This window comes from Diabrotica virgifera, chromosome 8 (genome assembly GCF_917563875.1).
Source record: "Diabrotica virgifera virgifera chromosome 8, PGI_DIABVI_V3a".
In the NCBI taxonomy this organism is placed as follows: domain Eukaryota; kingdom Metazoa; phylum Arthropoda; class Insecta; order Coleoptera; family Chrysomelidae; genus Diabrotica; species Diabrotica virgifera.
This window is the reverse complement of record NC_065450.1, coordinates 22,504,930-22,530,832: the sequence shown is the minus strand read 5'-3', so window position 1 is coordinate 22,530,832 and position 25,903 is coordinate 22,504,930. Positions and strand designations below refer to the sequence as shown.

Here is a 25,903-nt window from a genome sequence, read left to right as displayed (position 1 = left end):
TATTTATCAAAAACATTTTTTGCTGTTTTTTGACAGCAGTAGAATATATTTTGTTTTAAATAAATTACATACATTCTTCTTTTTGTGTCAATTAATTTAATTAAAATATGTTTTTCCTGAACACCCTGTATAAACAATTATGTTAATGTTTATATTACTGAATAAAGAATTGAATAACCTTTTAAATGAGCTAGAGCACGACCCCTATTCCCTATTTAAAAATAGGAGGTGGGGGAAGTGGAAGGGAGGGAGTTGACCAATGCCAAATGTATGTACCGTAAAAATGTGTCCCCCTTAGATCAAAAATCGACCTGTTTCGTCATTTCCGTAAAATCTAATAAATACTGCCAAATATCGAGATGGACTGTTTTCTTTGGCCCACTCTATATCGATGATCTATACGGCACGCTGTTAAGGTTTTTAACATTTTTTGAGACTTATTGTGTCGAAAGCTTTTTCGTAGTCAACAAATATCAGGACTATTAGTTTATTATATTCAACACTCTTTTCTAAGTTCTTAATTACTTGTAAATGATCATTTGTACCATATCCTGCTCTAAAACCTGCTTACTCTCTTGGCTGATAGAACTCCAACTTACTTCCTATACTAAATTTACAATCAAGATGCAGTAGAAATAAACAAACCAAGACACGTTAAATGCTACTAGGAGCACTCCCGAATCATAATTTACAATGTATAAACTTTGGAAATCATGATTTGGGATTTACAATGTACATAAATTGTAAATTATAATTCGGGAGTGCTTCTAGTAGCATTTAACGTGTCTTGGTTTGTTTATTTCTACTGCATCTTGATTGTAAACTTATAGCTTGTTGGCAATGACTTGTGAACAGCTTGTTAGCTACGTGCATGCCAAATTTCATGTCATCATGTCAATCCAAGCTGTTCTTTAAAATTCGGAGGTTTTGCAATATTTTACCGTGAGTGAATGGTCTAAAATTAGAGCGATATTTTAATGTTTACGTTAACAATTTTAATAAATACTTTTATCAATTATTTCTTTATTTTGTTTAATCATTATTAATGGCATTTTTTGTTAACAGGGATGATAGGCGCCGAAATAGTAAAAGTTTTGGTTGAAGCTGGTTATACAGTAAATATGTGGAATAGGACATTAGCAAAATGTAAACAGTTAGAGAAAGAATTAGGGAAAGGAGAGCATCTTTCCGTCTTACTGACTGCTAGAAACGTACTCGTTAAATCTGATGTCGTATTTATGTGTATATCAGATAGACAAGCTACAAAACAAATGGTAGAAAATGAGTTCGAAGCTTCTATAGATACAGAAAATTTGTTAAAAAGTAAAGGTAGGTTACAAATTTTATAGTCCAGATTCAAAAAGTTTTAACTCAAATATAATAGACTAAATAATTGATAATTGTAACCAAAAATGTTATAGTTAATAAATGCAAGTAAATTATCATCAATGTTCCACAGTATCATAATATTTCATCTAATTTACAAATAAATAAAAAAAATGTGTGTGATAATATTTTGGAATGCTTTACAACTATTCTAAATAATTTAAATCAATCTTTAGAAGCAAATACATTGTTACTTTTAAAAAATAGTATAGAGAAAATTCTTACTAGAAATGGCTAATATAAATTTCCTACAATGGAACGGTAGATCAGTTTTATCAAATAAAGGTACTTTAGAGAAATATCTTTTTGACAAGAATATATCTGTATGCTTTTTGTCAGAAACCTGGTTTAAACCAAACATAAATATTAAATTCACAGGGTATAATATTTTTCGAGAAGATAGAGGTGATGGATATGGAGGAGTGGCTGTACTGCTAAAAGGAGGTATAGGTTTTTCTCCAGCTCCAGCATTTCATAAAATCAATAATGTAATGTGCAAACAGGTAACCATTCACTTAAATTTAGGAAAAAAGATAAATATATACTCTATTTATGTAAAACCAGGGTTATCTATATCTAAAAATGATTGGAAAAATTTTTTTAATAGTTTAAAAAAACCATTTTTAGTTGGTGGAGACTTTAATAGTCACAATATGGCTTGGGGTTGTAGTACTACGGATCGAGCGGGTAAAAATCTATTAGAAGCATGCGATGAGAGTGGTACTGTATACAGTGGAACTTGCTTATAGCGTCATTGAAGGGTCCAGTAAAAAAATGACGCTATATCAGAGTGACGCTATACAAGAGGTAGAAAAAAATGAGATTTTAACGAGGCAAACTTTTATTACAGCATTATTGCTGCATTTAGGATAAAAAAATAAGAAATAAAACCTTTTATGTATATAAAACTTACATTTTATGAAAAAGTTCTTTAATGCTGAGAAATGTCAATTATTTTCTTCTGCACAACCCTTTCCGAAAAATAAAGTTTGCAAACCGGAAACCCATTGCACTTTATCCTTTTATGCACCCAATTTTATGACGCTATAGACGAGGGTTATCTTATTTTTAGACGATAAAACCGGGTTTTTAATAGTGTTATTGAATAGGTTTTGGCCGGACCTATTAAAAATTGACGTTACAACCGAGATGACGTAACTACCGAGGCCGTAATATCCAAGTTCCACTGTATTTAAATACTGGTAAAGAAACGGTATTACCAAGGCCGGGATTTTTTAATAAATCAGCTATAGATATTACCTTTTGTACAACCGATATTGCTCATTTATTTGAATGGGATGTAGACGATACAACACTAGGCTCAGATCATTATGTAATTTGTATGAAAATGAATATAAGCGTTAATGTAAGTACTATAGATTGTAAAACTAATTGGAAAAAATGGAATGTTGATAAAGCAGATTGGGAGATTTTTTCCTCCCATATGGAACAATATGCACAAACTCATAAAGGCAGTCACAGATATACAGATTTTATTACTAAACTAAATTAGGTCAATGCAATAAGACGGTACAAGAAAAAAGGAACAATGGAAAACTACATTAATTATAATAAATGTGTAGCCCAAACGAAAAAAATTATACAACAGAATAAAAAGAAAACGTGGAAAGAATTTTGCATGTCTTTAAACAGAAACACAGATATTAAAAATATTTGGGGGCAGGTTAAAAAGCTAAAGAATGTGTACAAACCACCAATAAATTCAACAATAGAAGTGGAATGGACAACAACATTCTTTAATAAAATTGCACCGCCAGGTCCGAGACAAAATATATTGTATCCAGTAAATACAGAAAGACACAGTCTTACTAAAAAATTTTCTATGGACGAATTAGAGTCATCCATTAAAACAACAAAAATACAGCTCCTGGAATAGATAATATACACTATGTTATGCTAAATAAGTTGGCTGCAAAGGAGATGATCTTGGCAATATACAATGATATATGGATAACTGAAAGTTACCCCTCTAGTTGGAAAGAATTATTAGTTGTTCCTTTTCTAAAACCAGATCGAAGTCCTGAATCACCAGATTCATATAGAGGTATCTCTTTGGGATCTTGTATTGCTAAAACTTTTGAAAGAATGGTTAAAATCAGATTGGAGAAGTGGCTAGAACTTAATAATAAAATGTCAATGACCCAATTCGGCTTCAGAAAAGGTTATTCTGGTACAGAAAATCTAAGTCATTTAATAACAGATATTAATTTAACCTTCACTAACAATAAATCGGTTACATCTCTATTTATAGATATTGAAAGTGCATACGATAATGTTAACCTCAACATATTGTATAATAAAATGATTGAAGTTGGATTACCACAAAAATAATCAAGTTGTATAGTAATAGAAAATTATATCTTCAAATTAACAACGAACGCTTAGGACCACAAATAGCTCAAGACGGATTACCACAAGGAGGAATATTAAGTCCAATTTTATACCTAATATATACATATGATTTGGAAAAATCGGTAACAGATGCTAAAATATTACAATTTGCAGACGATTTGGTAATTTATAGTGATCAAACAGAAATAAATACAGGTGTAGAAAAGGTAAAACAGAGCTACACTGCAATTAGAAATTGGGCGTTTAAAAATGGTATGTCCCTTTCAAATAAAAAAACACAAGCATGTATATTTACCAAACGTAGGAAAGGCATTCCAAAGGAAATAGAAGTAATAGATGGTATTAAATTTCCGGTTAAAAAATCAATCAAATATCTTGGGGTGATTTTGGATCAGAAACTCTTATGGAAGGAACATATAGAAAACACAGTTAAGAAAGCAGAAAGGGGAGTGAACGTGTTGAGAACCATTTCACATTCTAAATGGGGAGCAGATCCTAATATTTCCTTACTGATGTATATATAGATCCTATATTAGATCAATAATAGACTACGGATCTATTTTCTATGCAGATGCAGCAAATGTTCATCTACAAAAAATTGAAAATATTGTCAATAAATGTTTAAGACTTTGCATAGGTGCTTTAAAATCTACTCCAATAAACAATCTACATGTGGAGTGCGCAGAGATGCCATTAAGGTTAAGAGGAAATAAACTGTGTAGTCAATTCTTAGTAAATTTATCACATAAAGAATCAGAAATAATTAATAAAATTCATTTGGCATTGCCAAAAATGCAATAAGAAAAATTTGTCGTTTGAGGTTTAATCACGTACCGGTTCCCAAATGTCTATTTAAAATTCGTTTAAAAACCGATCCATATTGCAATTGTGGAGAAATAGGAGACGCAGAGCATCAAATATTAAATTGCTCTCTAATACAAGCTCAAGTGAAAATCTTTTTGGACAAAATTTATAAGTTAAAGGATGTCATACATCCAATTAATTTAAAATTCTTATTAAATCAAAGTAATAATCCACGAGTGGTCATTTTATTAAGTGAGCATATTAAAAATATTGAACTGAAAATATGAGTAGCTGTGGTTAACTATCTGTATTTAGAATTAGATAAATATTGTGAAAAAAAATGTAAAAACATTGTAATAAGTATAAAAAAAACAGAAACCATTAAGAAGACGAATAACCTCCGCGAGGTGAATCGGGTTTTAGCCTTACCGTAATGGAAAAAAAACAAAAAAAAATATAACAAAAAAAATAAAAAAGATACAAAAAAAGGAAAAAAAAATATAATTGAATAAAAAAATGAATAATGTAATGAAAAATAAAAGTAAAAAATGTGAATGTAAAATAATAATAATAATGATATGATGATATTGTAATGTATAAATAGGGAAGGAAAATAAACATAGAGTAGTTGAAATTAATGTAAAAATGAGCAAAATCGGTTAGATGGGCGAATGGACCCTAAGGTCCGCAGTCATACAAACGCAAGAAAAAAAAAAGTAAATTATTTGTCAATATTTTTAGTTTTATACGTGTATAATATTAATACAAGGGCATGTATATATGCATATGAAATTATATTAATAATTTAGTTGTGAATTTCTGTGAACTGTATATTTTAGGTTGCTGGCTTAAGTGGAAATTTAGAGAGGGATTATGATAATACAGACAATATTATAAGTTGGTAAAAATTTTTACCTAAAGTCCTGTTTGGTCACTGTTCACCTGTGTTTCGATTGAACACATATGCCGGTTTCACACTCTATTTTACTGTTTCGTGCACTAGTTTTAATTATTTATACCGAATTAGCGTTGTATAATATTGGCGCAGAGAAAAAGCGTTAGTTCAGCGATAATGGAACCCAGAGAAAGGTTCAAGTTAATAGTTGCACCCAGAGAAAAGTCCAACTGGTATAGATGTGTCGCCTACGAAAGCTGATACAAGAGAGAGCCAGTCTTTGCCTTCGACGGGTAGCACAAGAAGAGATCGAATATATTTTCAGTTTACAAAATGTCTCGGCAAAATTATCTGTATTGGGCGGGGATCAAATCTAGGTAGGGATAACTAGGTACTGCTAGTCAGGCTGTGCTGAATTGTTTAAAATTGAAGATGAAAATGATTGAAATTATACAGCGAAAAATATATGAATATTTTTGCATGTGAAAAATTTAACAAAACATATGTTTTCGATTGTATGATCTCGGGTGGTCTACGATGATGATCTAGGGTGGTGGAAGTCAGTGAAGAAAACTGGCTGTCCCTAAACACAAAAAAAAATTATGTTAATTACTAAAGCCCAACAGTGCCAAGAAAGCATAACAATACATGGAGAACAAATTAACATATTGCGTGCCACGCTTTAGGCCCGGCGCAAATTGAATCTAAGCCAGACACAACCTGCGCCGGCAGGACGGGTGACCCGTGCATTTATTTTTCTAGCGTGCCGCATATTGAACACAACCTAACCCAACCGTTGGCTATCGACGTGGTGAATAGAGACGGGCAAAATCAGTGTAACAGTTACTTTTGATACCGGTTCTCAGTGGTCTTCTTCTTTAAGTACCGTGCCCAAATTTTTAGGCGTGGGTAGCTTCCATAACAATTTGCCGATATCGTTCTCGATCTTGTGCGGCATGTAACAATTGATCTGCTGATAAGCCAGTCCATTGACGAAGGTTACAGAAGGTTGACGAAGGTCTCAGTGGTACTGAGTACAAATACTGATTACAAAATACTGATGTATCTGATCCTTGTGCTGAATTGAGTAGGCAAAGTAAAATCGGTATTTCCGTACTTGTAACTAGTAACGTTTTAAAAATATCTTACACGTCCCTAGTAGTCGTAGCGGTATGACTTTCGAAAACATCGAATTTGATCATAAGCGGGTGCATAAAAATATATCTTACAGTGAGTATTTTATTTCTGCACATAATACCTACATATTTAAAATAATTTCTCCCCTTCTACTCGGTCATAACTCATATTCCTCAATTTATTGCTCGGATCACAATCATTTACAATTACTGCAGGATCGCAATAATTTACAATTACTGCAGGTTTTAAGTAACATGAATAATTTTTCACCTTATTTTTTTAATAATGTGTTTTTGTAAAGGCATAACTTTGATTATTAATTTCGTATCGCCGCTTATTTAGTCTACCAAAAGTTATCAGAATTTAATGACAAAGACAAATTAATTTTTTTTTAATAATTTGTTTATTAAATTCGTTTACAAAAAGTTAAATATTATAATTTTTTCTACTTTGTTATTTTCTTTTTTAAATCTACTTTGGCAACGCTGTGCTGAGAAAGCCCTACCTACGACACGAAGTGGGTTGTTGGCGCTACCTCGCTTTGCCGGCGTATATCTTCTAGCCCGTTTTAAATGTATAAGAAATACATGTCTCTTTGTCGCTCTCATTAAAGGCCCATACTAACCACGAGAAACTGCTCAATCGGTATATCTGCACCCTCAACGGAGTCTTTATGCACCTTTTTTGGTAAAATTTATAAAAATCATTCACCCACGGAAACAGATTTGTTATGTGTACATACTGCAATAGGGAACTTGCACATTTTTGTTTTATCACATAATAATGTTCGGTTTCGTTTAAAGATAAGGTTTCCAAAATTTCACGCTTCACAAACTCATAATAACTTAGCAATACAAATTTAAAATCTTGTGTGTATTAAAATCATTTCAAACGATCGAAAAAGCGCGCGAGCGCTTGTGATCACCAAGTTATATTCTGTAATGACAGATCTCCTATAAAAGTATAAACCGTTTTGTTTACACTAGTGTTTGGTAGTTTTTGAAGAGATAGTATTGAATTATGTGCGTGCTTACTATGGAAAATAAAAGTAAATACTGTAAGTGTTGTTTAGTACCATTGTTTAAAAAAACAACCACTAAAACCCCCAATAAAATATTTATTAGATTACCAGTCGATAAGAAACGGAGTTTAATAAATAGCCCAGTAAATGAACGGGAAATGCGGCGATACCGTGTAATTTTCAGAGGCAACTCCGAATTGCATGAAAATTTGGATTTAGGTTCTACTTACCCTCCACTTTAAAGTTGAAATTGTGCCGTTGGTTGCTTTTACTTGGGGGGTGAGAGTCACCCCTTCTCGGGGGTGAAAAAACATACGTTCAAGAAAACACCGGAAATGGATAATTTGACTGATTTTAAGCAACTTTTGTTCTATAGAGTTTTTTACGTAAGTCAATACTTTTCGAGTTATTTGCCATTGAAAATGTTGATTTTTCGACAAAAAAACTACGTTTTCAGACGGTTTTTCGCAAATAACTCAAAAAGTAAATATTTTATCGAAAAAAATACTCTTATCAAAAGTGTAGCTTATAAAAATCCGAAAAAAATTGTGTATCAGTAAAGTCTATCAATCAAATAAAAACAAAGTTGTAGTTCATGAAAAATACGTTCTTATTCGTCTAATTCCAAATCGAATATTTCAAGGTGAAATCACTGAAAAATTAAGCACTTTTCGGGAAAAACCCATTTAAACTTTTTTAAAGTGTTTATAAAGAGCTTTGTTTTAATTGTTAACAAAAGTTTTTAGCATTAAAAATCAGTGAGTTACGCTCAAAATAAAGTTAACCCTCTTTTTTTTTGTAAAAAATCATGAAAATCTCCCCGTGTTTAGCTCCCCAAATGAAATTAATCGCTACCGCTTTACAAACAATTTACTTACCTATCTATTTTTTACATGATCTGTCAGTCTCACCGGTTTAAAGTGTTTATTTTTGAATGGGTTATAGTTGAAAAAGCTTGTATGGGTCACTAATCACGAGTGTATGCAAATTTTGAACAGCCATATTTTTGTCTTACGGAGAAACAAAATGAAACTAGCATATTTATAGTAGCAAAACGTACATTTTTTTACTCTTTAAGATTTTTCTTATCACTAATACTTTTTAAGTTATTTTGAAAAAATGAAATTTTTCAAATATTTTTAGAAAATTTTTAGAAAATTTTTAGAAAGTTTTTTTTTACTATAAATCCAAATGTTTTCACAAATAAGCACTTCAAACCAATCAAACTTACATATCATATCAACAATACACATGCAGTTAAAATAAATGGTAAAGCCGAACGATTAATTTCATTTAGGGTGCTAAATAGAGGGACGTCTCACGATTTTTTTTTACCAAAAAAAAGGGGCGAACTTTTTTTTCAGTGTAACTCGTTTATTTTTGATGTTGTAAACTTTTGTAAAAAAACAAATAAGCTTTTTTTAGATAATTTAAAAAATGTTAATAAGGTTTTCCCGAAAAGTGCTTCTTTCTTCGGTGATTTCGCGTTGAATTATTCGATTTGGAATTAGACGAATAACAACGTATTTTTCATGAGCTACAACTTTGCTTCTACTCAATTTGTGGACTTTACTGGTACACCATTTTTTTCGTTTTTTTATAAGATACACTTTTGCCAAAAACATTTTTTTCGATAAAATATTTACTTTTTGAGTTATTTGGGAAAAACGGTCTGAAGACGTAGTTTTTTTTTTCGAAAAATCAACATTTTAAATCGCGAATAACTCGAAAAGTATTGACTTAGGTAAAAAACTTTATAGAACAAAAGGTGCTTAAAATCAGTCAATTTATCCATTTGCGACCTTATTTTAAACACGCGTTTTTCACCCCCCGAGAAGGAGTAAATGTCACCCCCCAAGTAAAAGCAACCAGCGGCACAAATTCAACTTTGAAGTGGAGGGTATGTAGAACCTGAACCCAAATTTTCATGCCATTCGGAGTTGCCCCTGGAAATTACACTCCAAACCGGTCATTTATTGGGCTAAAAGTGGTTACATGCATATTGAAAGGACATTACAAACATTTTAGTTCGTTCTCAAGGTTTTTATATATGTGAAGATAATTATTTTAATGTAAGTATTTAATATCTGTTGTCTGCTTAATAATTTTTTTCCAATAAATCAAGTATATTTTGAACAAAGAGAAAATATAACTTTTGGTATATTTTGGTAGAGTCCTTTTCATGAGCATTTTTCAGTGCGTCACAAATGATAGAAAAAAAGGTAAGTCCGTGATAATCAGTGATGTGGGAGGGAGGGGATGTGACATGAGGTGAAGTAGATGGGATGGCTTTCACGGACTAAATGGGGAACTCAATATGGCGAAACAACTCTTTGGTAGTATATTCTGTTCTATACAGGGTGAGGCAGATAAAGGGCCTATTAGAAATATCTCGAGAACTGAAGCTAAGAGAACAATGAAAATTGGAATACAAGGGTGTTGAGGTATGAACTATTTAATGAAAATATTTTCGTCTTTTTGCTACTTCCGGTTATACCGGAAGTTGATTGTAACTTCGTTTTTTTTTAATGGGATACCCTGTATATTTTTACAGTTTTGGATTCTCCTAGATTTCTTCTTTCTTAAAATATAAGGTTTTGTAATATTATACAGGGTAGGTTAAAAGATAATTACGTTTTCTTATTAATTTCGTAGCAACATTCACACCCTGTAGGATTGTAGTAGTTTGACATAATAAACTCTACTAATGTTCAAATGATTTTTAATATAGTCTACTATTGTTAAGAGCTATTGGTATAGTTAAATTTTTCATTTTAATATACAGGGTTGGTCGAAACTCGGAATGAGTATTTTCTGAGTTTTCTTAAATGGAATACCCTGTATTTTAGTATTGTAATGAAATGTTATTTTATGGTACTTTTTAATTTCTTAAACAGTCCCTATATCTAACTGCTTTAGTTTGTGAGTTATTGGTAATTCAAGCCAAACATTAATTCTAAAAAGATTTTTCGGGATTTTTCTATATTTTGAATCATATAATTAATAAGGTATTACCAACGTAGAAAGTAAAATAGTTGATTACTAATTTATTAATCATATTTCGTCACCATTTTCATATTTAGTTGTAATAGTTATTTTATCAGTGGTAAAAAAGACTTTGAAAAGTCCTAATAAAAAATTTTCATTTTTGACTTATACTCTTAATACATAGCACTCTAGAATTGCAACACAAAATAGGTGAAATTGTATTAGTTTGGCCGTTAAAATATACAATCACAAATAATTTTTTGAAAATAAATACATATTAATCTAGACTGGTACTTAAAATTGCCAATAATGGTTGAGCTATCAAAATACCATCGAATTTAAGATTATTGGTGGTATTAACAATTAAGCCTAAATTAAAGCAGTTAGGTATAGGGAATGCTTAAGAAGTAGAAAAGTACCATGAAATATCATTTTATTACAATACTAAAATATAGGGTATTCCATTTAAGAAAACCCAGAAAAGACTCATTCCGAGTTTCGACCCACCCTGTATACTAAAATTAAAAATTTAGCTACACTAATATTCGGTAACAATAGTAGACTATAATATTAAAAATCATTTAAACATAAATAAAGTTTATTATGTCAAACTACTACAATCCTACAGGGTGTGAATATTGCTAAGAAATTAAAAAGAAACGTAATTATCTTTTAACCTACCCTGTATAATGTTGCAAAACCCTATATTTTAAGAAAGAAGAAATCGAGGAGAATCAAAAAATGTAAAAATATACAGGGTGTCCCGTTTAAAAAACGAAGTTATAACCAACTTCCGGTATAACCGGAAGTGTCAAATAGATGAAAATATTTTCATTAAATAGATCAGTCTTCAAAACACCCTTATTTAAATTTTCATAATTCAGTTGCCTTTAGTTCTCGAGATATTTCGAATAGGCCCTTTATCTGCCTCACCCTATATAAAGTATATAATTATAAAATTATATTATAATATATAAATATTGATGTGATCTTTATTATTGATATGAGATAATATTCCTATATGTCTTTTAATTTAATCAATGCATTAATAATCTAATTAATTTACCAGATCACATATCAATATGTTTTCAATCTCAGGGCTAATTATAAAATTAATTACTTACTCTCGTGGCTTCTAAGTATTTCTCAATGGTTCCTAATCGGGATAGGAAAGAAAAGAGTAAAATAATACACACATATGGGTTACAATTAGAATCAAAATATTGTTTATTTTATTTAAATGGCAATCACTGCTTAATATTTGCTATATCTTATTATTCTTAAACATAACATTTACACATGGGAATCTTATTTCCTTTTGGTTTCCAATTGAAAGTTTTTATTAACATTTAACTATTATGATTTATTAGCAACAATTCTATTTAAGTTTGATGAAGCTTTTCTGATATTATTTATTATGTTCTTCAATTTATAATGTGGTATTTAATACGAAAAACCCATACATTCATGTCCAAACAAATGAGACTGACCTTTTTCTGGTGAACTGAGAATGTCTTCACACAAGACCCGTTTCCTGCTATCCTTGGCTGCGATCAAAACCTCGTCCTGGCTTTCAGTAATGTTCTCCTTTGAAAACTAGCTCGTATAGCTCTCGTACCTGCTTCTGTCGTGATGCTGTATTCTACCTTTTTCGAAACTGCAATCAGCTACCGGGACACTCTTGGCTCAAGGAGGTTCTTTTACTCTCAACCTGGCCTACCTCTCGTTCCACGATAGATACTCCACACTCACGGAACTACACCGGCTTTCTCACTCTCCGTACACTACCGTCTACTACTCGACTTCACTTCTCGACAGCTCAAAACATTCTGATCTATCTTTTTCATTCATTCCCCTACTTTCTAAATATCCCTTCCAGATTCACCAATCAAACTTCCACCACCAACTCTCATTCGCAGTCTTCCTCAAAACCAATTTTTAATCTTTCTAAATATGCTTAATGGATTTCAAAAAAGAAATAGTTAATTCCCATTCTAAAATTACTTTCTACTATTTACAAAATTTAATGACCTATTCTCTATTTCAACTGAGTCTTATTTAGCATCCGGCTAATGATCGAACCTTCCGCGAACAACGATAATGACCTATTATCGATTCCAACTAAGTCTTATTTAGCATAGGCTAATGATCGAACCTTCCGCGAACAACGATAATGGTACGCTCCATTCACTTTGTTTATTCTAAGCGCATTTTCCCGAGTTTCGTTTAATCACTTCTTAAAATTAAATATAACAATTTGTTGTATACAGGTTGTTCTAAATTTATATGCCCGTGGTTGAGAAAATTGAAAATATTTTATATTAAATTGAATTCTGCTTATAATTATCAAAATTTAATTTTCATATCAAATAGAAATATAACAAATCCCCGCCTTGTATTCGATAAAATTTATCTGCATTTTTAAATAAATTTTCTCGAGGCAAAACCAACTCCCTGTATATTTCCTTACTTTAATCTACGTCTTATACCCCTTCTTCTTGTATTACTCTAATTAGTCCCACCTGTAGAGTAATTGTTTCCTTATTTTCAGTGTCCTCATCCTGTGTTAGAGTGTCGGCTATTATGTTGTCTTTCCCTTTTTCCCATATCAATCTTCTGTCTTTTTCCTCAGATTTTTCACATACTTTTACCATGTATTCTGCATCCTCGTTTTCATATGCCTCCTCTTCACATGCCACTGTTTCGATCATATCTTTTTCGCTTTCATTTGTTAGCTTTATTTCTTCTTCTCCTGAGCTCATCTCTTCTTTTGAGGAATCCCAGTTTTCTTTTGCTTTTGATACTCTCAATTTTTCTTCTTCTGGGCTCAACTCTTCTTTTGAGGAGCCACAGGTTTCATTTTCTTTTGTCTTTTTCTGACTTTTTCTCCCTTTTCTTCTTTGTCCTTGCTTCGTTGCCAAATTCATTTCCACTGTTTGTTCTTTACCTGATTCGTCCGTATTTTGTTTCTCCTGTTCCTTGTCCTGTTCTTCTTCTTTTTCTTCTGTTAGATTCATCGTATTATTTTTAAAATCTATCACTACATGTTTTTCTGCCAATTCGTCAACTCCTACTATCATGTCATGTGACATGTTTGGCATTATTACACATTGTAGTGCATACATCTTCTTACCCAGTCGTACCATTACTCGTATGCCTTCATTTATAGTTGCCAATGTCCGTTTGTTTGCGCCCACTAAATTTACCCTAGGTATTTTGTAAATTAAATTTGTTAAGTTAACTTCTTCTATTAGTTTTCTGTTGACCAATGTTATTTCAGATCCAGTGTCTATCATAATTTTAATTGGTTTCTCGTTGATAAATCCATCCACAAATTTTAAATTAACTCCTTTTTTCTTTTCGTTGTTTCCTGCCAATTTAATAAACTCCTTGGGTTGACAAAAGATTCCTGTTTGATTTTTGGTTTTTAGTGAGCGCCGTCGTGAAAAGACGCCGGTTGCTCATCGTTGTTTATATTTTCGTCATAATGTCTCTCTCCGTCATATTCATCTGTCTGGGTATTATTTACTTCTCTTCTATTTTCTCTTGGTCTGTCGGATCTGTTTCGGTTTTCTCGATATCCCTGTTCATTTTGTCTACCATTATTTCTGTTTTCTTGATTTGAGCGTGTGATGTTTCTACTCTGGTATTCTCGATTTCTGTCCTCATTCCATTGCCTATTTCTTTGTTCACAATTTCCTCTTCCGTTGTCTCTATTTTCGTTTTCCCTTCTGGGATTAAAATCTCGTCTTGTATAGTCCCTCCTATTTTGGTTTCTATCTCTGTAATCCTGTGTTTCTCGGGGCCTGTAATCTTCTCGCGACCTTCTTGATTTTCTTTCTCTTAAACGTGATTCTCTTATTTGTAGGAATTGGCATAAACTATCTATGTCTTTGTAGTTTTGCAATGTGATATGGTCTTCCAGCGTTTCTTCGAAATGTCTTGCAATCAGTTCGACTAATTGTTCCGATGAGTAATTATATTGTAAATGTTTTGCGTTATAGTAAATTTGTAATGCATATGTCCTTTCTGATATACCCATCCTATCATTGTATTTCCCATTTTGCAATTCCTTGTTAATTTCCAATTGTTGGACTTTTCCCCAGAAATAATTCAAAAATTTTTGTTCAAATTGTTGCCAACTGTCAAATTCTTCTTCTTTGCAATCGAACCATAGGCTTGCTTCATATTTGAGATGGTTTCTGATAGTTTCTTTTGCTGTTTCGAAATTTCCGATGTGTTGTATTTTCTTTTTCAGGCTATTTATGAACGGCACTGGGTGTAATCTTCTTACGTCCCCGCCAAACCTTATCTTCACGTCATCTGTGCTATGTATAACCATTTCTCTTCTTTCTCCTACATTTTGTTGAATATTGATTTCCGCAATCTTTCTTTCCATTTCTTCTCTGTCTACTTGAATAGCATTTTCCAACTTGTTTTCCAAACTTTCCATTTCTTTTTTCTGGCAATTCGTTAACTCCTTCATTTTATTTTGAATTTTCATTTCTTGTTCTAGCATGTGATCTTTAATTTTCATTTCATACTTTTCTATGCGTTCCTCCATTTTCTTGTTGTTCTCTTCTATTGCTTGTTTCAATTTTTGTTGTGTTTCATCCATTTTTTGATCCAATTTTTGTTGTGTTTCATCCATTTTTTGTTGTGTTTCATCCATTTTTTGATCCACTTTATCCATTTTCTTTGATGTTTCTTCCATGGCTTGTTTCGTTTCACGTTGATTTTCATCCATTTTTTTTTGTGTTTCATCCTGATTTTTATCCATTGTTCGTTTTGCTTCATCCATTTTTTGTGACTGGAGTTGCATAAGTTGTAATATCTTTTCTAATTCTGACAATTCTTTTTTTCCTGTTTCCATGATTGTTGTGTTTAAAATATCTTCTTGGTCTGAATTTTCCTCTTGATCTGAATGTTCTTTTTGTTTTTTGTTGTCTTTGCTTTGGCTTCTTGTCACAGACATTTGTTTTCAAGAAGTACTATCCCCGCCAAATGTGAAATTTTACTAGTATGTTACCAAGACGACTTTTTCTCACCCAAATATTATAAATTGTCAATAAATATATCAAATGTAAATATCGTAAAAATAAAATATTAAATCAGTTATGTAAAATTTGTACCTAAAGAGATCTAAAATTTTATGTTATCAAATGTAAGTATCTCACTTTTTACCACAGGCATATAAATTTTCAAATACCGGCTTTACTCTTTCTATCCTTCAAATTTGCCACTAGAAATACTTTACAATGCTTTCCACGTTGGACGACAGTTGATGTGATCTTTATTATTGATATGAGATAATATTCCTATATGTCTTTTAATTTAATCAATGCATTAATAATAATCTAATTAATTTACCAGATCACATATCAATATGTTTTCAATCTCAGGGCTAATTATAAAATTAATTACTTACTCTCGTGGCTTCTAAGTATTTCTCAATGGTTCCTAATCGGGATAGGAAAGAAAAGAGTAAAATAATACACACATATGGGTTACAATTAGAATCAAAATATTGTTTATTTTATTTAAATGGCAATCACTGCTTAATATTTGCTATATCTTATTATTCTTAAACATAACATTTACACATGGGAATCTTATTTCCTTTTGGTTTCCAATTGAAAGTTTTTATTAACATTTAACTATTATGATTTATTAGCAACAATTCTATTTAAGTTTGATGAAGCTTTTCTGATATTATTTATTATGTTCTTCAATTTATAATGTGGTATTTAATACGAAAAACCCATACATTCATGTCCAAACAAATGAGACTGACCTTTTTCTGGTGAACTGAGAATGTCTTCACACAAGACCCGTTTCCTGCTATCCTTGGCTGCGATCAAAACCTCGTCCTGGCTTTCAGTAATGTTCTCCTTTGAAAACTAGCTCGTATAGCTCTCGTACCTGCTTCTGTCGTGATGCTGTATTCTACCTTTTTCGAAACTGCAATCAGCTACCGGGACACTCTTGGCTCAAGGAGGTTCTTTTACTCTCAACCTGGCCTACCTCTCGTTCCACGATAGATACTCCACACTCACGGAACTACACCGGCTTTCTCACTCTCCGTACACTACCGTCTACTATTCGACTTCACTTCTCGACAGCTCAAAACATTCTGATCTATCTTTTTCATTCATTCCCCTACTTTCTAAATATCCCTTCCAGATTCACCAATCAAACTTCCACCACCAACTCTCATTCACAGTCTTCCTCAAAACCAATTTTTAATCTTTCTAAATATGCTTAATGGATTTCAAAAAAGAAATAGTTAATTCCCATTCTAAAATTACTTTCTACTATTTACAAAATTTAATGACCTATTCTCTATTTCAACTGAGTCTTATTTAGCATCCGGCTAATGATCGAACCTTCCGCGAACAACGATAATGACCTATTATCGATTCCAACTAAGTCTTATTTAGCATAGGCTAATGATCGAACCTTCCGCGAACAACGATAATGGTACACTCCATTCACTTTGTTTATTCTAAGCGCATTTTCCCGAGTTTCGTTTAATCACTTCTTAAAATTAAATATAACAATTTGTTGTATACAGGTTGTTCTAAATTTATATGCCCGTGGTTGAGAAAATTGAAAATATTTTATATTAAATTGAATTCTGCTTATAATTATCAAAATTTAATTTTCATATCAAATAGAAATATAACAATATATATAATTAATAATTTTAATAATTAATTAATAACATATATTCCGTGTATAACATAAAAAACCTGCCACTTAGTCCCATTGTGGTCCCAAAAAAGTGGTCCCATTTAGTAAACACAAAAGCATCGTTTATGTCATATCCCCTCTCTCCCACATCACTGGTGATAATACACATTTATGACATTTTAGTTAAATCTGACAGTTGTCACATTTTATTTTCAAATTGGCATAAAAACAAATCAATTGTGTTTATTGCATTTATAAAATGGTATTTTCTTTGATTTGTATAGTCTTATAAATTGTACAGGTTATATTCGTAGATATATTATATAATTCGTTAATAATTTTTTCTTCGATTATAGCGCTATCTATCGACAACTAGAAGAACTAGGATAAATGTTATAAATGTCTGTAATCACAGACGTGCCTTTTTTTCTGTCACATACAATTTATTGCGTTAGAAAGAAATCGAAAAACTGTGACGCACTGAAAAATGCTCATGAAAAGAGCCGAGATTCATTTTGACACATTCGGAATAGGAAACATACAGCTCAAAAATTCCTACCTCACACTATTAACTGTTTAAATCAACTTAATCTTTCATTAAAAAAAGAAGAATTATTGGAAATAGTGGGAGTATATACTAAACCCATAAAATTTTGTGGAATTTATTTCTAAAAAATATTTTATTTTGAACAATAAATAATTGTCTCATTTGTATTATAATGGTGTAAATAAATAGTTATTGATTGGCGTAAGGTTTATGTTTTTTATGTCTGTTTTCTATTAATAATATTGGTTATGAGCAGGTATGTTTGGTTGTGTAGTAATTTCCGGTCACGTCTAGCAACCTAACTTCCCAAAAAAGAATTTACCAACGTCACGAAAATTACCAACGAGTTAATTCAGTATAGCTATATATTATTTTTCTGGAACTGTTTTTACTATAAAATTAAAATAAACTAATCATAATTATAAAAGTCTTATGTTCATAATGGGTAAGTTGTCAGACTGCCCTTTGGAAAAACACTTTGCGGTCATTTTAAAAAAATTATCTTAACAAAAACACTCAAATATTAGGAAATATATAGTTCACAGCAACTATCTAAAGATTTATAAAACTAAGATACACAATAAAATGAGTACAACAAGTAAACAAATAGCAAACACAATGAATTAATGGCGCGGACCGAACTTTTTTGACTTTATGAATAAGGGCGCGTTTTGGACTGGCTGATATAATTTGAATTCTCTCGATTTCAATCATTTTTAGGGGCCACACGAAAAACAAAAACAATTTTTTTGTTTGATTTTATTTTGAATTATGTCCTGTTGTGATTTATAGCATTTTTGTCGGAATTTAAAATTTCATTCAAGTTCCCTATTCTATTTACTCCTTTAAATTAAGAGCAGTTTTAAGTTAACTGCATGAATCGGTCCATATTCGGAACTTTCTTTGGAAGATGATAGTGCCAAACAGAAATTTTTGTAGTAAAATTAGTGATAATATGTGGCTCTATATTTTTATGTTATTTTCAATATACAAACAGTGTGTTTGATAATGTTAGAACAAATATTTAAAATTTTAGGTATTTTAATGATGACGAGTATTGACACAAATGAATCAAAGGAAATAAACGATTCCATTACAAAGAAAGGAGGAAAATATTTGGAACTTGCTCTTCAAGGTGGTAGCGAAGAGTCTTCCAAAGAATCACGAGTTTTATTGACGGCGGGAGATGAAGCCTTATTCCACCATTGTCATCCTTATTTTAAAGCCATAGATTGCACCCCTTTATATTTTGGAAGCACTATTGGGTAAAGTTTTTGTACAATCTCGTTAATCCTTTCAGCTCCGCTTTAATATTTCCAACCTTATAGCTCATGTGCCGGCAAAAATAATTTCGTTTGAATATAATACACACAGAGCGCGCTTACGCGTCCAACGGCACTAATTTAGTCATATTTGGACGCGCGTACGCGTTACCGGAGCTGAAAGGGTTAAATTTTGTATAAGTCACGATTTTACTTTGAAATTAGGTTTATTTGACGTTTCGATTTCCACTTCGGTGGTTATGTCGGATAGTTTCTGCAGCATCAAAAATGCGTTCCTGTAATTCAGCTTCTGTTTGGATTTCATGTCGGTTATCATACACTAACGATTTCAGATGTCCCCAAAACTAAAAATCCAGTACATTGAATTCGGGACTTCGTGGTGGCCACAGAATGAGTCCATTCCTACCAATTCAATGATGAGTGTAAGTGGTATCCAGAAGATTTTTCACAGCTCTGGGAAAATGTGCTGGGCAGAGCCGCGCCCGTCCACGTGTGCAAGGTGTGCAGCGCACACAGGCGCCTGCAATTAAGGAGCACCACGTAGAGTTATTTTATAGAATTTTTAGTTATTTTTTTTAAATTGCGTATTTTTGGGCGCCATTACGTGTTTTGCACACTACCCCAGGCTGTGGGTGAAAAAACGTAATATAATTCAGGAATTTTTGAAACCTATCAGGTGTTGTAAAGGACGATGCCAGGAATAACTTCTACTAAAATGTAACCAAAAATATTGTGCGCTTTTTTTTCTATTGCGATTTTCATTTGTTAAATTTGCAATTTTTAATGATTTTTAATTTTGCAGCTTAGGATATTCATTTTAGAGAAAAACTTTGTAATAGAAAGTTGTAGTAAATTAAAAAATCTACAATTTGAGCTATGGTAAGTTTTATTTCGTTACTTGGTTATTGCAAAACAGCCTGCGAAAGGTCCAAAATGGCCGTTTTTTACAATTGCATTATTTATTGTACAAATAATTTTTTTTATTTTTTAAAGCTTTAAAATGAAGATCTCCCAATTCCAAACATAAAAAAAAATTGTAAAGCCAGATTAACGAATTTGTTGCTTAGATATATTATAAATTGTTTATCCCAAGAGGTCAAATGTCGAAGGCTATAACTTTTTGAAAAAAAAATCGTAGAGAGTTGATGAAACATCCAATATCCTTCTAAAGAGTTGTGTTTTCATATTCTGATGTAAATCAATGCGTAAAACATTTTTAAACCTCTAATTTTTGGGTTTGAAAATAAGGGGGCAAATTGCGTTAAAAACATTTAGAGCTGAAGCGGCCCTGTACATCCTATGAGATTTTAACTTACAGATTATTGTTGCTGAAGATGAAACGAAGATTTATAAAAAAATAAAAAATTTCTACGACCAACTGAAGCTGAGATAATTTATGGGTTTGAAAATAAGGGGGCATTTTTCGTTATAAACATTTAGAGCTGAAGCTGTCCTGTACATCCTATGAGTTTCTAACTTACACATTATTGTTGCTGAAGACAAAACGAAGATTTATAAAAAAATAAAAACTTTCTACAACTAACTGAAGCCGAGATAATTGTTTTTTTTTTCTTAAATCGTAGTGCCTTTATTTATAACAATTAAGAAATTATTTTACAGTCATTGACTAAAGAAAGACTTAAGCCTGGTTGCACCAACAGATCTTAGGCTTAAGCCGAGAATATCATAAGAATTAATGTAATATAATTACAATAAAATATAATAGGAATATCATAATATAATAATAGATATACTTGATAACAAGGTAAGAATCCAAAATTATGGTGCAACGTAAGTGATACTTCCGGTGGTCCTATCTATAAGCAGAGCTTAGCTAAGCTGGAGCTTAAGATCTGTTGGTGCAACCAGGCATTATATTATCTTAAAATAAAAATTATTATAAAATATAATTACATTTAATTATTAAAAATTATTTTTTAAATCGGTGCTTTTGCAAGCGGCCGAATTTTGCAAATCGCCCGGCTCGCTTCAAATCCGCGCGCTCGGAAATTTTTTACGTAGCTTTTATTACATTTTGACAGAAAACAATTTAATAATATTACCATTATAATATACAGTCTATTTACCACTGTACTTGTTTTTCTTGATAAACTTTTATATGTGAAATCCAAAAATAATAGTCACTGCAAGAAGAAAAAGTTTTATATTGTATATTATAGTAAGAAGTAACATTAATATTATTATATTTATATAACAATGAAAAAAATTAAAAATATAGTTATATATTTCATATATAGGTATGTATCATTTTTGTAATATTATTTCTTCAGAAATGAAATTTCACATATAAAAGTTTATCAAGAAAAACAGATACAGTGGTAGATAGACTGTATATTATAATAGTAATATTATTAAGTTGTTTTCTGTCAAAATTTAATACAAGTTAGGTAAAAATTTTCCGACCGCGCGGATTTGAAGCGAGCCAAGCGATTTGCAAAATTCGGCCGCTCGCAAAAGCACAGACTTTAAAAATAGTTTTTAATAATTAAATGTAATTATATTTTATAGTAATTTTTATTTTAATATAATATAAGTCTTTCTTTAGTCAATGACTGAAAAATAATTTCTTAATTGTTATAAATAAAGGCACTACGACGTAAGAAAAAAAAACAATTATCTCGGCTTCAGTTGGTTGTAGAAAATTTTTATTTTTTAATAAATCTTCGTTTTGTCTTCAGCAACAATAATCTGTAAGTTAGAAACTCATAGGATGTACAGGGCCGCTTCAGCTCTAAATGATTTTAACGAAATTTGCCCCCTTATTTTCAAACCCAAAAATTATCTCGGCTTCAGTTGGTCGTAGAAATTTTTTATTTTTTTATAAATCTTCGTTTCATCTTCAGCAACAATAATCTGTAAGTTAAAAACTCATAGGATGTACAGGGCCGCTTCAGCTCTAAATGTTTATAACGAAATTTGACCCCTTATTTTCAAACCCGAAAATTAGAGGTTTAAAAATGTTTTACGCATTTATTTACATCAGAATATGAAAATATAACTCTTTAGAAGGGGATTAGATGTTTCACCAACTCTCTACGATTTTTTTACAAAAAGTTATAGCCTTCGACATTTGACCTCTTGGTATAAACAATTTATAATATCTAAGCAACAAATTCGTTAATCTGGCTTTACAATCTTTTTTATGTTTGGAATTGAAAGATCTTCATTTTAAAGCTTTAAAAAATAAAAAAAAAAAATTATTCGTACAATAAATATTGCAATTGTAAAAAACGGTCATTTTGGACGTTTCGCAGGCTGTTTTGCAATAACCAATTAACAAAATTAAACTTACCATACCTCAGATTGTAGGTTTTTTAATTTATTACAACTTTCTATTAAAAAGTTTTTCTCTAAAATCAATATCTTAAGCTGCAAAATTAAAAATCATTAAAAATTGCAAATTTAACAAATGAAAATCGCAATAGAAAAAAAAGCGCACAATATTTTTGGTTACATTTTAGTAGAAGTTATTCCTGGCATCGTCCTTTACAACACCTGATAGGTTTCAAAAATTCCTGAATTATATCCTGAAATCGACCTATTTTTCACCCACAGCTTGGGGTACACAGGCGCTGCCACGTGCTGGCGCAGCACTGGTGCTGGGGCTCCGTCGTGAAGAAACCACATTCCACGTCCTGTTTGCAAAGACACTCAAAGAAGTACCGGCAAAATATTTTGCAAAAAATGTATAGGCCTCTCCATTTAGTGTTCTGGGTAATTAATAAAATATTGCACCCTTTACCCTTTTTGTATCCTTTACAACGTAACCGATAGAATATTTGTTTAATACCCAAAATACCTACTTGTTAAGAAATAAGAAATACCCATTCTTTTGGTACAGAAACTAACCAATTATGCCAAATATCCAATGTCAATAACATCAAACAAACCAAATTCTTGGATTGTTTGATATGAGGGGACGACCACTGACAGGTGAAAAAATGTAAACACTAATAGACCCCTGCAGAAATGGATATGGGTTTGGTTGATATTTACATTATTTTACTTACCAGATACAACTGACCCACAAACCTACTATTTTTGTGACTGTCTAAGATTTTTGTATTGGACGTTGCCAGACTTCAATTTGAATATCAAAATGTATTTTCGTTTTTTTTTTGGTCAAACGGCTGAATTTAGAAAAAAATGTTAAAAGACTTTTTGCTCTACATTGTGCCTTCTACCTATACCTTTAAGGAACGCACTATTTTCGGGGACACCCTGTATTATAAATTAAGTTATAGGCGTAATTAGTATATTCATAAATAAAATTAAATCTAATCGAATTGAATCGAATCGAATATAGTCGAATCTATAGGAAATATTCACTTTTGCCGGCACTCCACAAGTGCTACGCTCTATTTTTTTTTTTTTTTTTTTTTTTTTTTCATAGCACACTAAGTACTTGCTTTCACTTTGATTTCCTGAACTTTGTTTACGGTGACAGTATTAGTTATGTTACTAATTTATACGTGTCTTAAGATATCTCGAGATAATTGGGTTTATATTACATAATATATTAAATTATGGGCATAATATATATATTAAATAAAATTAAATCTAATCGAATGAAATTGAATTGAATCGAACCGAATATAATCGAATCTATAAGAAGTATTCACTTCTGTCGGCAATCCGCAAGTGCTACGATCTAATTTTTTTTTTTTCTATATCATGCTTGCTTTCCACTTTGATTTCCTGAACTTTGTCTACCGGTGACAGCATCAGTTATGTTTAAAATTTACACGTTTCTTAAGATATCTCGAGATAGAAAAAAGGTATCGACATGCGGTTTTCGCTATTCTGTTGCTAATTTGGTCTAATTTTGTAATACAGGATTAAAAATGCATACTTGTATTTAATATTTTCCAAAGAAAACTAGATTTCTGAAAAAAAAAATAAAATAGCGCATTTGAGTAGTGATGTTCCTCCATATTTTAGCAGTTCATTGTTTATCTTATCAGGACCAGGTGCTTTTCTATATTTTAATTTTTTTTTATTCAGTATTGTAGCTCTTCTTCTGATATTAGTACTCTATCGTGAGTTTCGTTAATGTTACTTTCTCTGTTCTCTTCTTCTCCTCCATATAATTTCTTGAAATGCTCAGTCCATTGTTCCTCCGTAATGTTATCTATCCGTACAAATTCATTCATTTCTGTTATCTCACAGCGGCATAGGCAAATATGTTTGCGGTTACGTTGTTACGACGTTTCGTACCGTTTCATTTGAATAACCTATACTGCGTTCCACGGTCACCTTTCAGTACAGACTCTTATGAAGAACAGTGTTGCCAAGAGATATTAATATTTATATTAAATAAATTTTAAAGTATTTTTATACCTCACTTGGTCTATTAAATTTGTCAGTATGTATGATAAATCTTGTAAGCTGTCAAAGCAAAGGGAGTTTAGCTCGGTGGTAGCGCGTTCGACCGGAGATCGAGAGGTCCCTGGTTCGAATCCGTGTGTTATCTAACTTTTTTTATATTGTTAGTATTGTTTTAATAAAAATTTTTGGAAAGTAGTAAGTAAAAATTAGTTTAATCTTTAAATACAAATAACCTGTGAAAGTATATTTATTTCGTTGAAATCATATAATAGAAGAATAACTTCTTACGTGCGTACAAGGTACACGTGTTAAAAAGTACATTTTTAAGTCACTCATGTGAATTACAGAATTCGCTTCGCTCATTCTGCAAACTTTCACATGCGTGCCTTAAAATTGTACTTTTAACACTTATATCATAAATAACTATTAAATATAAGATTAATCACAGGCTAATTATAATTAATATTCAAATGATATATCTTTAATATCGTATAAATATCTTTCATAGTACCTATCTATGAATTATTTAAAAATAATAAAACCCACAGATTTTCAAATCAAGATGTTTTGGACTTCTGGAATATTCTATTTAGACGGACTTTAAGTTCGTCTGCTTAAAACCGGCAACACTGAGCTGCAAGGTTCCATAAGTTTTATATTGGGATATGCTGCCCACACTGCAAAGTAACTGCGGGACGCAGAACAGTAGCTTCAGAACAATATCTAATATATGTAACTTTTATTACAGGAACGCTATTAGGATCAATCTAGCCATGCAGATGATCAAAGGTGTGAGTATGGCGGCTCTTAGCGAGGCATTTAACGTGGTGGAACGATGTGGAATAGAAAAGGACAAACTGATACAAATATTCAACATGTCAGATATCGCAAGCCCATATTTAAAAAGCAAAACCGATTTCATCGACCAAAATAGTTTTAATTCCGTACAACAACCACTGAAGCACATGCAGAATGATTTGAAGATGATCTTGGACATGGCTGATTCCGTTGATCATGCCCTACCATTGGCGAATACTGCCAACGAAATATACAAAGAATGTATTCGGGAAAATTTTGGTGACTACGATGTTTCTGCTGTTTATTTAAAAAATAAAAGGAAGTATTTTTAGTGTTTTATTTAAATTTTTTATTATAAGTGGCTTAGACTATTTATCCTCTTATTTAAGTGCTCTGTCCGTATTCAATTTCCTGAACCTTTCCTCTATTGTCTTTTTCTTCTCTTCTTCTTCTTTTTGTATAGACATGACTGTCTGTTTTTTCAATGTGCCTCTAGTAAGTTGCCGTTCCATCGTTTTCGTGGTCTTCCCACTGATCGTCTTCCTATTGGGAAACCGTCTCTCGCTGTCCTGACTACCCTATTTTTGGTCATTCCATTGTATTCTTCTGTTTCTTACCCAGTTATTAAT

At 31.5% G+C, this 25,903-nt stretch overlaps 1 protein-coding gene across 2 annotated transcripts in view; it reads left to right on the top strand.

Annotated features, from left to right (window-relative positions):
- LOC114333319 (cytokine-like nuclear factor N-PAC) overlaps positions 1 to 25,613 on the top strand; it is a 105,442-nt gene extending 79,829 nt beyond the window's left edge. For both annotated transcript variants that reach the window (XM_028283177.2, XM_028283178.2), the window contains exons 7-9: positions 1,066 to 1,329; positions 18,881 to 19,109; positions 25,225 to 25,613. In XM_028283177.2, coding sequence (XP_028138978.2) covers positions 1,066 to 1,329; positions 18,881 to 19,109; positions 25,225 to 25,606 — 875 coding nt within the window. In that variant the 3' untranslated portion in view covers positions 25,607 to 25,613. The remainder of the gene's footprint in view (positions 1 to 1,065; positions 1,330 to 18,880; positions 19,110 to 25,224) is intronic.
- The last annotated feature ends 290 nt before the right edge of the window (positions 25,614 to 25,903 follow it).